Source organism: Periophthalmus magnuspinnatus, chromosome 13 (assembly GCF_009829125.3).
Source record: "Periophthalmus magnuspinnatus isolate fPerMag1 chromosome 13, fPerMag1.2.pri, whole genome shotgun sequence".
In the NCBI taxonomy this organism is placed as follows: domain Eukaryota; kingdom Metazoa; phylum Chordata; class Actinopteri; order Gobiiformes; family Gobiidae; genus Periophthalmus; species Periophthalmus magnuspinnatus.
The window spans coordinates 13351345-13365347 of NC_047138.1; the positions used below are offsets into that span (position 1 = coordinate 13351345).

General features: G+C 39.2%; 2 protein-coding genes and 1 long non-coding RNA gene across 8 annotated transcripts in view; 1 reads left to right on the top strand and 2 right to left on the bottom strand.

Moving 5' to 3' along the window:
- The window catches only part of rasa2 (RAS p21 protein activator 2), a 19689-nt gene extending 15099 nt beyond the window's left edge, over positions 1 to 4590 (bottom strand). For both annotated transcript variants that reach the window (XR_008648917.1, XM_033976412.2), the window contains exons 1-2: positions 4459 to 4590; positions 2289 to 2412 (exon numbers count right to left, since the gene is read on the bottom strand). Coding sequence is in view for 1 of the 2 variants with exons in the window: in XM_033976412.2 (XP_033832303.1) it covers positions 2289 to 2412; positions 4459 to 4540 (206 nt within the window). In the remaining variant the exon portion in view is untranslated. The remainder of the gene's footprint in view (positions 1 to 2288; positions 2413 to 4458) is intronic.
- On the top strand, positions 4274 to 13584 carry LOC117379718 (uncharacterized). Its single transcript, XR_004542112.2, has 4 exons — positions 4274 to 4436; positions 4581 to 4711; positions 11229 to 11317; positions 13183 to 13584. It is a non-coding gene; the product is annotated as an uncharacterized LOC117379718 (long non-coding RNA).
- zbtb38 (zinc finger and BTB domain containing 38) lies at positions 5361 to 13884 on the bottom strand. Of its 5 annotated transcripts, XM_033976406.2 has the most exons (4): positions 13733 to 13884; positions 12974 to 13219; positions 11400 to 11510; positions 5368 to 9174 (listed from the first exon to the last, which is right to left on the bottom strand). In XM_033976406.2, the coding sequence occupies exon 4, from the start codon at positions 9172 to 9174 to the stop codon at positions 5737 to 5739; it is 3438 nt and encodes a 1145-aa protein (XP_033832297.1). In that variant the 5' UTR covers positions 11400 to 11510; positions 12974 to 13219; positions 13733 to 13884; the 3' UTR covers positions 5368 to 5736. The 5 variants fall into 5 exon arrangements, with proteins under 5 accessions (XP_033832298.1, XP_033832301.1, XP_033832302.1 ...); XM_033976407.2 differs by lacking the exon at positions 12974 to 13219 and having other exon boundaries at positions 5361 to 9174; positions 13733 to 13879; XM_055226062.1 differs by lacking the exon at positions 11400 to 11510.
- Between the last annotated feature and the right edge of the window lie 119 nt (positions 13885 to 14003).

Sequence of the window (14003 nt, forward strand, 5' to 3'; positions counted from 1 at the left end):
GTGAAGCAGGTGGAGCTGAACAGAAGGTGGACACAGGGTGCTCTTCTGACTCAGCACGACTGGACTCATTGTTCCTGCAGATATGTAAATTTACAACTGAAAACATTTAAACAAAATATTATTGCATTTTGTTTAAAAAAAACAACAAAAACTGAAAGGGAGTTTATTAGTGTCCCTGCTGATTTTTAATTATTGGCTTGGATTTTTTTTTCTCTCATTAAAAATTAAATAAATAAATAAATAAAAATACTTCATACTTTTACAGTTTTTACAGTTACAAGATTTGCACTTTTTTTCTACAGTTGAACATTTCCTGTAATAGGGAGGTAGCTACATGTGTCTGGTGCGTTCTGTGTGTAAACTGGCTCAAGTAAGAAGGCCAAACGTCTGTGCCACAGAGTCCTGCCAAGTCCAGACCAGAGCACCTACAGGCTCTGGCCCTCCACTGAACTACACTCATCTGACTCTGTAGGCTAAGCACAACACGCTCAGAACCACCTGTCCCAAACAGACTGACCAGGGTTTAGGCTTTTGCACTGGATTACAATGCATATGTCCAGGTAACTTCTGACTCTTACAAATGCAAACCATTAGACTAAAATACAGCTTAGACAGAAATGTAAAAAGAAAACAAAAACCAAAGAAACAATTATCAACATCAGTTATGCCACTAAATTAACCCTGTTATTGCCTTTTTGTATAAAACTAAAAGAATGTCATTATTTTAGCTGTGTAAAATAAGGGGGGAAACATTTTTAAATTAAGCTGCAATGTAATCCCTTTTGCACTCACAGTAAAATAAAGTCCTTTTTGAGGGATTGTTGACTGCAAACATAGTATACAAGATTGCACATGTTCAGATAACTGTGCCTCTGTAGTGGTAAATAAATTGGTCATAAATTCCAGTTACATAAAACAAGCACAAATAACTAAACCAATGCAATAAATTATCAATGCAATTAACTGCCCTGTTATTTTCCACAATATTCAGCTCTTGAAGATTTTTTTCTCATCAAAAGTTTCCTAAATTAATGCATGATACAGTTCCCACCACCAATCCTTGCACAGTCCATTACCTTCACATTAAAATACATTCTTGAACATATTCTGGCTCTAAACATAGATCTATTTCATGTCATTCATGTGACACCATACAGTGTTTTGAAAAGAGAAGCAAAACAGATTCTACACATTTGCATTTGTCCAATACGGCCCATTTGCATAAGTCAACAAAATATGCTGGACAGTTGTGCGTGTCAATTTGCTTCTTATTGTCCAAACCAAAACTCACTGAAGGCTCCATGGGTCTTCACAGCAGAGGAGGGGATATGACTGATAATATATGTCATTTTGTGCAAAATTATAAATTAGAAGTTGAGTTCAAAAATAAAATCCTTCAGATTATTTAAAAAGAGTAAGTAAAATTATTTTGTGATTAATTTTACAATGCATTGTTTTGCATTTTAGATTCACACAGTGCTAAGGCTGAGCTCTGGATATCTGGAGTAAGTCTTCCTTCAAAAATTGAAGCTAGACATTTTCCAAGTTAAAACAAAATTGGGTCTGGGATTGTTGTTAAATTATATAAAATTCGATTAACTGCATGACCTCTCCTGAATGTAATGGTAGACTGTCTTGAAATGATTATGAAAAACATTGACCAAAAATGAGCATTATAACATGTAGAGACTCAGGTAGGTGCGAGTGACACAGAGTAGAGCGTGGGAGGACACACTTCCTCTGAGAATGTAAAACCCTTTTGAACAGCACCGACATCGGGAGAAAAAGCCTGTTGTGAAATGCCACCAGAACACAGACCAGTGTTTACAATGAGCTGTGCAATGGTGCAGATAGGAAACTCAAATGGGCTCTGCTTCAAATGGACCATATCTGTGTTCAGCCCCAGCGTCCAGTTGGAATGGATGACTAACTTGTGTGCTTGTACGTAACAATATATGTGTAATTGTTGATTTTGTGTAATGAATTCAATATAATATTAAATGGAAGATCAGTACCTCCAAAGTACAGTACACAGTATTGAATATCAACATATGGGTTGGGAACAAAACTGGGTTATGAGGAAATACACTTAAAAATACACTTTGTGATATATTAAGTATTTTTTGTATATATGTATATATTTTTAACATTCATTCATTTGTAAAATACTGAATAACAAAAAAGCAACATGTGTTTCAGAATGAGATGATCTGAGATAAAAAATAATCCATCTGATATAATATTGATTACATGAAATAATAAAATATGGCAAATATTCTGCTTCTTACCTGACGCTTTTATCAAAGACCTTTGTGCGATAAACCTCCTCCTGATCCAGGCTTATGGTGCAGAATGTACTGAGATCCCTTTGACGATTTGGTCCAGAAACTGGAGCCAGATTTTTAGCTTCACCTGTCACATTGAAAGAAATAGAAAAGGTTAATCATTGCCAGTCTACCAAAACAATGTACCTAGAGTAATTTAGCAAGACTATTTAATGTGGCTTTACTGGAAAAAAAAAACATAATAATAGTAATAATCATAATAATAATTCACTGCCATTCATTCAAATTAAGAGTCAAATGTGAAATATGTGTTATGTATGCACGTATATATATATATATATATATATATATATATATATATATATATATATATATATATATATATATATATATGTGTGTGTGTGTGTGTGTTTGTGTGTTAAAACTAAAAAAATGACTACTTCATGCCACTCACTTCATATTCACTTCATAAGAACTTAAGAATCTATTGACTGACATGTTTACTGTGGCCTCTAACTTAGAGTAAAGTAATTACATATGAAATGCAGCTACAAAGTCAAGTTTATAACGTCTTATTTTTTTACAGTTTAAATATGTATAGTTTTTCCATAATTGAACATTTTTAACTAAGCTTCAGACACTTTGTCAGTGGTATCAAGGCAGGTAACAGGGCGGATGTCGCATGAATCGACTTGTTGCTCATTTGTGGTTAAAACATGAAACATTGACTTCCTCAGGAAAACCATGATGGCCCAGCGCTGATTCACAAATGACAGCACCCCATTCACACTCTAGTCTACTGTACTCACATTAAGACCTATTCTCTATTTACACCTTTGACCCCTGCGCTGTGTAAACAAAAATAGTGCTCAGAAGGTTAAAAAGTTAATCCTAAAACATCAACACTGTCCTGATGACATCTTTACAATGAGTCACACATTTAGACCTGTGGATTAGCAAAGCATACACTGGGCTAAATTGGTCTCTGGCAAAGTATCCTAAGCCAGCCAAAGAACCTCATTAGAAACCACCAATACTTAGCTCAGTTTTTTACAATACTATAACACAAGTATGCTGTCACTGCATCAACATGAAAAATATTCTATAATATTTCCACAAAAAATAAATATAAAAACAAATAAAGATTTCTTAATGCTACCTGTTGCCTTATCTTCACTGTTTAATCTGAAGAAAGCTTACATGGAATAGCACCTTCATTAATGTAGGCTAGAGGAAAAGGACAAAGTGTGAACGAGGAAGAGTGGAGTTTCGTAAGACTGCAGTGAGTTACATGCCATGGTAGTTCCTCTATTTTGTTCTGCTTACTGCTTTCTCATTAAATCATAGTAGTACAAACATTTGTGTGTATTTATGGACCTTTCATACCTGCAAATCTGAACTTTGATTTTCAACTTCACAATGTTTGATCTAGAGTAACAGAGATTTTTGTCAGATGGTGTCAAGAAACACTAGTTATACCTCTGTTACTAACTGTGTTGCAGTTAATGTAACACTTACTAGTTTATCTGAGATAAAATAAAATACAGACCGATCTAGGTCTCTATAAGGTAAATTTCTTAAAATATAGTCAACAATAACATGAATCTTTTAGGATTTTAAAATAAAAAACATGATGAGGATATTTTCTGATTAAAGCATGAGTGTGTGTGCGTGTACGTGTGTGTTTGTAACAAATGTCGACTGTACGTGGACTCTTCAGTACATAAATGAATGCCACCTCCTGTAGTCTATCATTATTCTGATTTCCAGATGCCTTCAGTGTGTTGAGACATTAGTAATTGAATTGTTATGACAGTAGACGCCTGTAGTGTTAGCTAGCCTGCTCATCATTGTAACACCTAGGCAACACCACAAGGTCTGATTTATCTATCTTAAATACTAAACATATACCCATGTTGCATTTTAGAGCCATCCTCGTCCAGGCATTAATACGGGCTGTGGCTGACCCTACACGATGAATGAAGCCATTCACAACACGCTAGCGGGTGTTAGCACGCTAGGCTAACTTGACGTTCACTAACAGCAACAGCAGCCCGACCAGAAGAACGAGTGCCTCCACAGCACACCGCCGCCGCGCCCCTCTCAGCTGCCAACACTCCCGCTCTGCGGACCCGTCCACCCCACAGACCAGTTCCCTGCGCCGTACACTTACAGATTTTCCCCCGCAGACTCTGTAAAATCCGTATCCTGGCGTCGTCTTCTTCCGCCATGGTGAGAGCTGAGTCCCGGTGCATTCAGCGCTGGTTTATCATATCCGTGTGTGATTGCAAGCAGAGCATTGAGGCAGAGAGGAGGAGAGCCAGCCCCACTGCCGCGTCACATCAGCGCCCCTCCGCACGGCTCTGGGCAGGAGAACAGGAGGACAGGCTACTGCTCCACTCTTCAAAGTCCCTGCCTCTGCGATGGTAGGAGTTTTAAAGGGCTTTAACTCTTAGTGGTGTTGCTTATTAGCGTTATGCAACAGTAAAAGCTGTGGTCAGTGCGCATGCTACATGCTCATATTAGCTTGCTAATATTGATGTCTTGAAGTCATCCTTGGAGTTAGCCACAAAAAGTTAAGATATCGCATTTTATTCTTTCTGTTTCAAAAATAGTTTAAAATACGAATGCATGTCTTGCTTGGTTGCTTCTAAGTTTAAGTATTATGCATTTCAGCTGTAGTAACACAACTTTTTATCATTCACAGGTTATGTTTATAATTCTCATCTGAAGTCAGGTTTGTACTTTCTGTGTTTTGCTGTACTATGAACTACTCACTGTAGTCTTGCAGCACACACTAGTGGACAATAACCATGGAAGGGTATGACAGTAACTTATGCTATAGTTACTCTGTTATAACGTCTTTGATGAAAACTTTTTCAGACCTACAATGAAAGTGAATATTTTAATATTAGTTACTGAAACTCTCTCCTCAGACATCTGGAGATTGTCTGGAGACTGATTACAAATACAGATGTTTACATGGAATTGAACCAGGATGGACATTTCAGATGCTGGCCCCAGTGTCTTGGAGTACCTGTTAGCCCATAAAACCATACTTCACAATAGAACATTAGCGAATATGATCAACTTTTATTTAAATAGAATTTATGTTGCATTTCAAACAGCAAACATATTAAACAAACTTCATTTTGAGTGGTTGTGTTAGAAAGTATATCACAAATATTTTTTTTTTCCTTTTAAGTTGAAATGTCACAGGTATATTTACCATAAAGTGCAATTTACAGTGAGCAAAACATGTTACTTAAATATGTGATTTAAACGGTTTCTCAAAGTAACATTAAATTCTTTAATAAAAGCTAATTATTGTGCAATGTGCATACACTACAGCTTTATGCATAGACAGTACAAGAGTTCGGAAGTGTCAGGAAGTCCTAGGTTTTTGAAAAATGAATACAAAAGTGAGAAAAACACTGAAATATTAGCAGAATTAAATATCTTCACTGAATGGTTCCTCTTTACACACCCACTTTGAAATGGCGCTATCTTTAGCCTCTCCACTCCATAACAGTTTCTTTGACTTCTTAAAACCACTATTTAATCCTGACCAGACGTCTTTTTTACCATCCTTTTTAAATTTCTTTTTTGGAGTTAGGTGCATAGAATCTTTAGAATGCAGGTCCTCGTGTCTGTTTTTACTCTTTTTATGCTTGACCTTAGGGTGTGCTGAGGTAAACTGTGGTTCGAAACAAGGTGAGAGTGGACTTTTGACATTTGAATATGCACTGTCCTCATATGTGGACATGAAATCTGCATCTTCATATTTAGGTTTGTCTATCAAATAATTTTCCTCCTCACTTTTTATATTCATGTTATGGTGGCTATCATCACTATCCTCTGCTTTGACAATATCTTCCTTATTGTCTTCGCTTTGGTTTCCTGAATACTTTGGCGAGAATCCCTCAAAGTTAAACTCGCCATCATTTGAATTCTGATGTTTCTTTTCGTGGCTGTTCTTGGTTGCCAGATAGAGGAAACGCTGTGGACAGAAGGAACAACGATACTTCTTCTCCATCCCTGGACTTCGAGGCTGGCTATCGAAACAAGATCCATTCTCCATGCAATTCTTACAGACATAATCACCTCCGGCTGGCACCTCACCTGGGGGACCCTGTTTACCACACGTTCTACAAAAACATGGATGAGAACCGATGATGTGCGCTCTCAGGCCATTTTCTGTTATAAACGAACTATCACAAATGTCACAGTTATACCTTGAGATGCTACGTTTCAATTCCCCATTCCCTGTTGAGATACGTTCTTCTGCCCCCCTACTACTTTTACCCACCTCGCTATCAATAAGCCCACCATATATGTGCTTGTCAAACCTCATTTTCTTTTTCTTCTTTTTAGCTTTGTAAGAATAGTACGGGCGCCAGAGCATGTCAGTATTGTCACAGTCATTTGGATCTTCTGCTGTCGTGGGAGCATCTTGTCTAATACTTGAGTCTAGGCTAGATTTGCCTGCTTTTCCAAACTCAGTAATTCTTCTTTTCTTCTTAGGAAAGAGCTTAGAGCCTTTGATTCGGCGGCGAATGATGGCTTCGTTGCCTATCTTTACAGTGATTTGACACAGAGGAAGAGGGTTGCCATCTGCAGATGGACCGAGACACGCAGGTTTGGCTATATAAGTTTCAGTCTTTTCATTTCTGCGTTGTAGGAGATTGTCCGACTGAAGCAGCTCCTTGGTCATTTCTTCAACCTTTTTAGCTGAAGCTGACAGTTCGTTGAGCTTTTTGATGTTGTTTAAAGAGTTGATGAGTACACTTGAAGGATCTGTGGAAGTCTCTGTGTCCAATTGTAAAGGGAGAGTGCTGTTATAACTCATGAATGTGGTATTATTGTCTTTTTCAGAGTTCTTGCTCTGGCCAAGTCCCTGGTCACAAGGTTTGTCAACAGTGATATGAGGAACAATTGGTGCTACGGTCTTTGTTGTGACCATGAATGTCAAAGGGAGAGGTGCATTATGGGAGCTCTCCTCAAACGAAGGCATAAGAGGGCTATTGTCTTGTGCACCCTGTTCTCCTGTTTCAGACGCAGTGGACCACGTGTTACTGTACGTTTTATATCGTGTTTTACGGAATTTCATTGGCAATAGTCTGTACAGTTTGATTGGATAAACGCTAGCTTTGATTCCACCATTGGCTGATTTCTTTTTCACGGCCAGGCTGGGGTCGATGCCATGAAATGACTTCTGATGGTTTTTTAAGATATAGTATGTCATGAAAGTCTCAAGGCAAAATATGCACTGATAACGCCTCTCTCCCGTGTGCCAGATTTCATGTTTGGTCCGGTACTCTGCCAATGCAAACACCTTGTTACAGTAATGACATGGATAGGCCCTTTGCCAGGAATGTACATTTTCATGCCGCTTCAGACTGGAAAGTGTGACATAGACTCGCTTACACACACTGCAGTTATATCTCCTCTGACTGACACTTGTCAATATTGTCTTTTCTCCTCTTAACTGATTGGATTGGTCCGTAGTTTCAGACTCTGGGATGTCAGTGGTACAGATGCCAGGGGAGTGGGGCTCTCTTGTCACATTCTCCTCATTTGATTCATTTTGGGAGCATGATTCTACCTCTGAGGGGGCTGTCTGTGTAAGATTTTTGGGTGGGCCTCTATTAGCTTTTGGACACACTTGTTCATGGTTGCGAAGACGTTTTAGATGTATGAATTTTCTGCGACAAAACTTACATAGCAAATGACCGACAAAACGTTTTTTATGGATCGTTTTGTGGATGGCAAGAAGTGCCTGAGTTGTGAAAAGCTCTGGGCAGTGGTTACAATTGTAGACTGAAATGCTTTCTTGGGTTTGGGGGGAGAGTGGAGGTGGACCCAGTTCATTTGAGGCGTCATCTGCAGCTATGGGTGGTCCACAGTCAAAAGTGGTGTCTATGTTTTCGGCTGAAATGAGAGTGGGTGGTGTCAGGACTGCAGCAGGTGCTACACTACCATCATTATCTAATGTTTGAGCTGCTGTACTGACGTTATCTATGTGTGCTTCGCCTGGCGTGGGAAAGATACTTTTGGTCAGAGTGGCTCTCAACCTGTGGCGCTTTTTAAGAGGGCCTGCATTCCGATACATGAGTTGCTTTGACTGTGATATAGAGGGTTTACAAAACTGCTTCTTGTTGTCCCTCTGGCTGTTATCACCTGCATCTGCAGTCTGGCTCACAGCATATGAGTGCTCTGAGAGGGTGTGGGTGGTCTCAGTGCTCACACTAAAGCAGGAGGGCACAGGGTAGTTTGATGGGAGCTGTCCTACATCAGGTGACTGCCTCTCTCCAGTGGCCTGTGCCAAAGGGGTAAAAGGATTGTTTCCGGGGCATACTTCAGTTATAGAGAAAGCATTGGTAATTCTTGGGCCTCTGTCTAATTCAGTGGGAAGCTCCTTCTTTGTTTTGTTAGGCACCAGCACACTGGAATCTGTGTGTTTAGCAGAGCCACTTTGAACATTTGAAATCACGCTTAAGTGCTGTGTGTCTTGTTCTGACAACTTCTCTAAAAATGGAATTCCAAGCCTTTTGCCCGCTGCCACTATACTGCATGTGTCCTCTGCTCCACATGATGTCACCTTTGAGCAGTAGATAAAGTTGAGGATATTTGCGAATACTTCAGATTTGAGATCCATCAGCTCCAGTATTTGGCCTGAGTTCCAACTTTCAGGCGCTGTAAGTGCATTCTTGAAATAGCCGCTGCTGGCTGCTAGGATGTTTCTGTGTGCTCGAAACTTCACATCCTCCACTACTATAGTCACATCGCAGAACAGCCCCTGTGAGCGCTGCTCATTGAGTTTGCACAGCACAGTTTGAGGGTGGGCACTATCCATGAGGTGTTGAGTGCATGGAGACACCACGGTCATCTACAACACAGAAGAAAAAACACAATTATACATACACTATTATACATACACTCTTCATTAGCTTTTGGCTTCAAATAATTTCTGTGAAATAATCATTATTCTGTTATACTGTTGGTATGTGTCTTAACACTAGATGGCAGTGATGCTCTGAATGAAACAGTCAATCGCCAACAGTGCTGTGTGGGCATTAAATGTTGTACCAAAAGTCAGGACATCCTGTTCTTTTAATTTCAATATGAAATGCTGAATTTGAAAGAACCACATTACATGTTCAAATATAGATCTTATGCATATTTGATTATATGTGTATTTCTTACGGTACAACAGTTGCAATACTACTATGGACTGATCACTCCATAAATTGACCATAACAAATGTACTAAATGCAATAGACTAGGAGTAAATAAAATATAAGTAAAGATCTGTTAAGCTTTGGCCTTCAGATGATTTTAGCTAGTTCACTTTGGGATGTGTCAGCGGGGACATGGTCTCTCTGCTGCTGTGGTTTATCTACATTGGCTCAGAGCATTGACTACTGCATTCATGATGAATCATCACCTGCCTCACCTAGTGAGCAGAGGTCACCAGTTCTTAATTTAAGGCTACTAATAAGTGCAACGGCGTAATTGAGAGTCAAACTCATAATTTATTTGATTTAATTAATACATTTATAATTGAATAGCTAATATTTGTGAAATATTTGTTTTCTTATTGAAAAATGTCATCATTGTAACATGACTGAAGCAACCATTGATACAATATTGCTGAAAGCACAAGCCTTTCCCTCTGACAGGCCTCTGTTGTCATGGCAACATGCTATGGCGCAGTACTTATTGGCATTCAGCAGGATAGCATGTCTGCTAGCTCTAGCTGCACGGTTATATGGTCACATCGCTAACCACACTGCATGGTCTTTTGTAGAGGCCTACGCATCAGTCCATAAAGGCTTTTTCCATAGGGTAGCTGATCATACTGCTTGTAAGCGCTTGAATTTTCTGCCGTTTTTCTACTGATTGGGCGCTTTAATTATGTACGCTTAACAACATTCGTCCTTTTTACTCAAATACTTGATGATTGTGGGACGATTTCAATTATCGTTTTCCACATACAGTATTTTTTTTAAATGTGTCTGGTTCATTGTCCCTGTATGGATAGCAAAATATAGATGTTTAGAAGTTACTCTGCATTCTCATTCACTGCCACACCCAGCCTTTTATATATTACTTTTAAATCACATGTGATTTTCTTTTTCAATTATACATAAAAGCCCCACAAGCCAAACCACAGAGTGTATAGTAGCAAACTGTCTTCTAAAACCAAGAGCGAAAAGCCAAAGCATAAGACACTATGCATCGCTGCAAAATGTACTTCCGCAACAAAACAGGTTGAACAAATTCAGCCATATCATGCAAAACATACCTTAGTACATCTGAGAGACTGAGGCAGAGAGAACAGGAAACGCAGTCATATAGTATCCTTTCGCTAAGCCCTACATATATTTGTAATACTTGAAAAACTCTTTTTAGTAAGCACAAGGCGAAAGTATTTTTTCCTGTGATGGTCGATAAACAGTGGTGTAGTCCGAAGCTGTGTTTTGTGTCTGACGCCTTTCTTCCTCTCCCTCCCTCTCAGAGCAGATGACTCCTAGCTCCAGTGTCCTCCATGTATGAAGCCGACAGTGGTCCTGGGCTAAAACTGCCCTGCCCTACTCTGCCTCTACTTCCATGTCCATGCTGTATCAAAATACACTCCACATAGCATCATACATCCGAATCAAGTCGACCCGTACTCTTAAGTATTTAATGCCTAGGCAAAGAGCAGGAAATAGCAACTTTTATTAAGCATGCCAACACGCTGTAGGCAGAGCGGAGAGAGGCAGCGTGCTACATCACACACTAGCTCTGTGCCAGACTGAACTGCCAGACACAAAACGTTTCACAATATAACATCCAATATTACAAGATCCACAGAATCTAGAAACAAATGTATCAGGGTTGTCTCTTGTTGAGCATGTGAATACTTAAGCGCTCAAACATGTGCTTTATGCTCCACAGACATCCTCAACATCGCGTGAGCCACATTACACAAGCCATTTCGTTTTCTACATTGTGCAGTGCTGCAGGTTGCGGATGGCACCGTTCTGGTATGTATTGCAGTGAGGATCAGGTATGTGTTTTTGTCTCATATGTAACGATCATGCAAAGCTAGCACGGCCACGGGTTTACCTAGAGCAAGGCAGCCGAAGTGATGTAAAAAGCGCCAGATGCGTCAGCACTGCAGACGAAGGGGAGGGGGATGGGAGGGAGCTAAAGCCGACGGAGGATTCAGGTTGGCTTCTGTAGACACAAACAGCACTTTTATTGACACAGAAAACATGTCCTCGCTTCACGTTAAACTGTAATTTTTAAGCCATTTACAGTGAGTATATATATATATGTGTGTGTGTGGGGGGGGGGGGGGGGGGGTGTCAGCAAATCAGCAAATCAAGTGAAGAATGTTTTTTCATAGTACGCTTCCATAGTTTCAGAGCAGCTGTACATCACTTTAACATCCTGATCCTTAAACATTTTGTGCCAAAACTATTATTATTATTATTACTATTATTATTATTAGTAGTAGTATTGTTATTATTGTTGTTTTTATTGTTATTGTTATTATTTTACATTTTGCATTGTGCTCACGATAGGTCATTTTTTACTTAAATATTAAATATACAAATAATAAGTAATTATAAGGAAAATAGAATTATGACATAATGATGGTTGGATTTACCAGGTGAATGGGTGGTGAATGTTAAGTTTGATATACAGTACACATCTTTTATAGCACTAATTTGGATGAAATTATTGTGAACTAACATATTTAGTACAGGCACAGTTAAGTAAATTGTGCAGTTTTACTTTGTTAATTTATTTTACTTGCCCTTAAAGGTATACTGTGTATTTTTCTGGTGGGTGGCATGCCACCTGCTTGTCTTCATGGAGATGGTATTGCTTTGTCTAGAATGTTTCACAACATGGCATTGAAACTATCTTTCTCCATGTAGGCAAGCATATGGTGCCATCAGACCAAGTTGCAAATCAAATCTGTGGATCAGATCAAACTGCGTATTTAAACTCTCATATGATACCCAGTAATCACAGCTAGTTAGAAATGTTAACCTACAGTGAATCATCACCTACAGTGAATCAACATTGCCAACCCTTCACATTTTTTCTGTTACAGAAAATGTATTACATTATATTTTTACTTACTTGAATTGAATTACTTACTTGAATTGAAAATAAGTTAGCCTGTAACTAAACTAAATAGTTATAATGATAGTGCCTTCCTGAGTCAGAGAGCTCTGACCTCCAAGTGATGTCATAGAAATTGGCCTTCAAAGAGAAAATTTCTTGGAAAAACACATGCAAACTGACGATAAAACTTCTTTTGATATACAAAGGTTAGGATTCGGGAGGGTTAGGGGTTAGGTGTAAAAAGAATAGCATCAAAGTCAAGGACACCCATTGCAATTTTGTATACAATTAATCCTTATGTTGTTGCATGGATCAAATTATTTTTTGAAACAAATCTATTAGGTTAACATGAAAGAACAAATTGTCAGTTAAACTTCCTTGTTCAATCAAAACCACTAATTAAACAGAATGACTAAACTCAAACGCTTTGACCCACAGGGACAGGAAGCTGTGCAGACCACAAGACTGACTGTGCCTACCCTATACTCTTGCACACTTGCACTCTTCTTTAACATATATACCGGTAACACAATCTGAACATTATATTTTGAGTTGCCTACCAAAGCTCTTAGATGATCTTTTCTTGGTACACCTCTGCTGCTGTTGAGTTTTAGTTGTTTGTTTAGACCCGTTAGAGCAGTCTACGCCAGTGCCATTGCTCCTCTGGCCTAAACTGGGAGGCTAGCGACAGCCCTCTTCATCTATGTCCGGTTGTTGTCAGATCTCTCACAGGTTTCCCTCTTTATTTCTCTTCTTGTTCACCTTCTAGAGGCTGCTGCCACTGCTGCGTCACTCCGGCTGCATCACTGACCCACAAAGAGGAGATGGGAAGGAGGGGTTGGCTTAGTCAATGCGCGGAGGCAAAGGGATACATGGAAAATAAACACCCCTGCTCTGAATGAGTACAGCAAACAAGTGGACATGAGGCTATTCTCCCTCAGCTTGCGGCCGAGTTGCTGCTGTGGTATTCAGGAAATGGGACTGGGAGACAGATCGCTCATTGTTACGTAATGAATATTTTTCCTCCGAGACTAGACTCAGCTGAGAAGGCGGTATCCAATGTTCAGAGGCTAATAATAGGCCATAGTCCACACAAGACCAGTCAGGTTGCTGGCTGTGGACGTTCGCTTTTTCTATCAGACACAGTGCTAACAAAGGACTGAAAATAAGTTTGAAAAAGCAACTTCCCTTACAACTAACTACCCTTAGAATGGGATAGTTGCTACATCTGTTAAGTCATTGTCATTTTGTTGTGTTATATATACTCAACAATAAACCATAAGGATTATAATCATGATTGAGAAGAAAAACAGCCATACCTCATGTTAGTATTATCTTTGTTGTAATATAGGAAGAAGTGTCGATGTCCTTGCAGGCCATTTGTGCAAGATTTCAGTCCAGAATAGTTTTGTTGTAGTGTTTAGGCCTTGACATGGGAACCAGAATTACAGCACTTTGTTTTGCACACGTTACCAAAGGGTTTATTTGCTTGATTCTCCTCCCATGATCAGGTCTGACTTTCATTGACATACTGCTCCATCTGCTGGTTCTTTAGGGAATTACAGTACCCCCGTGCAGTCTGTGTTACAG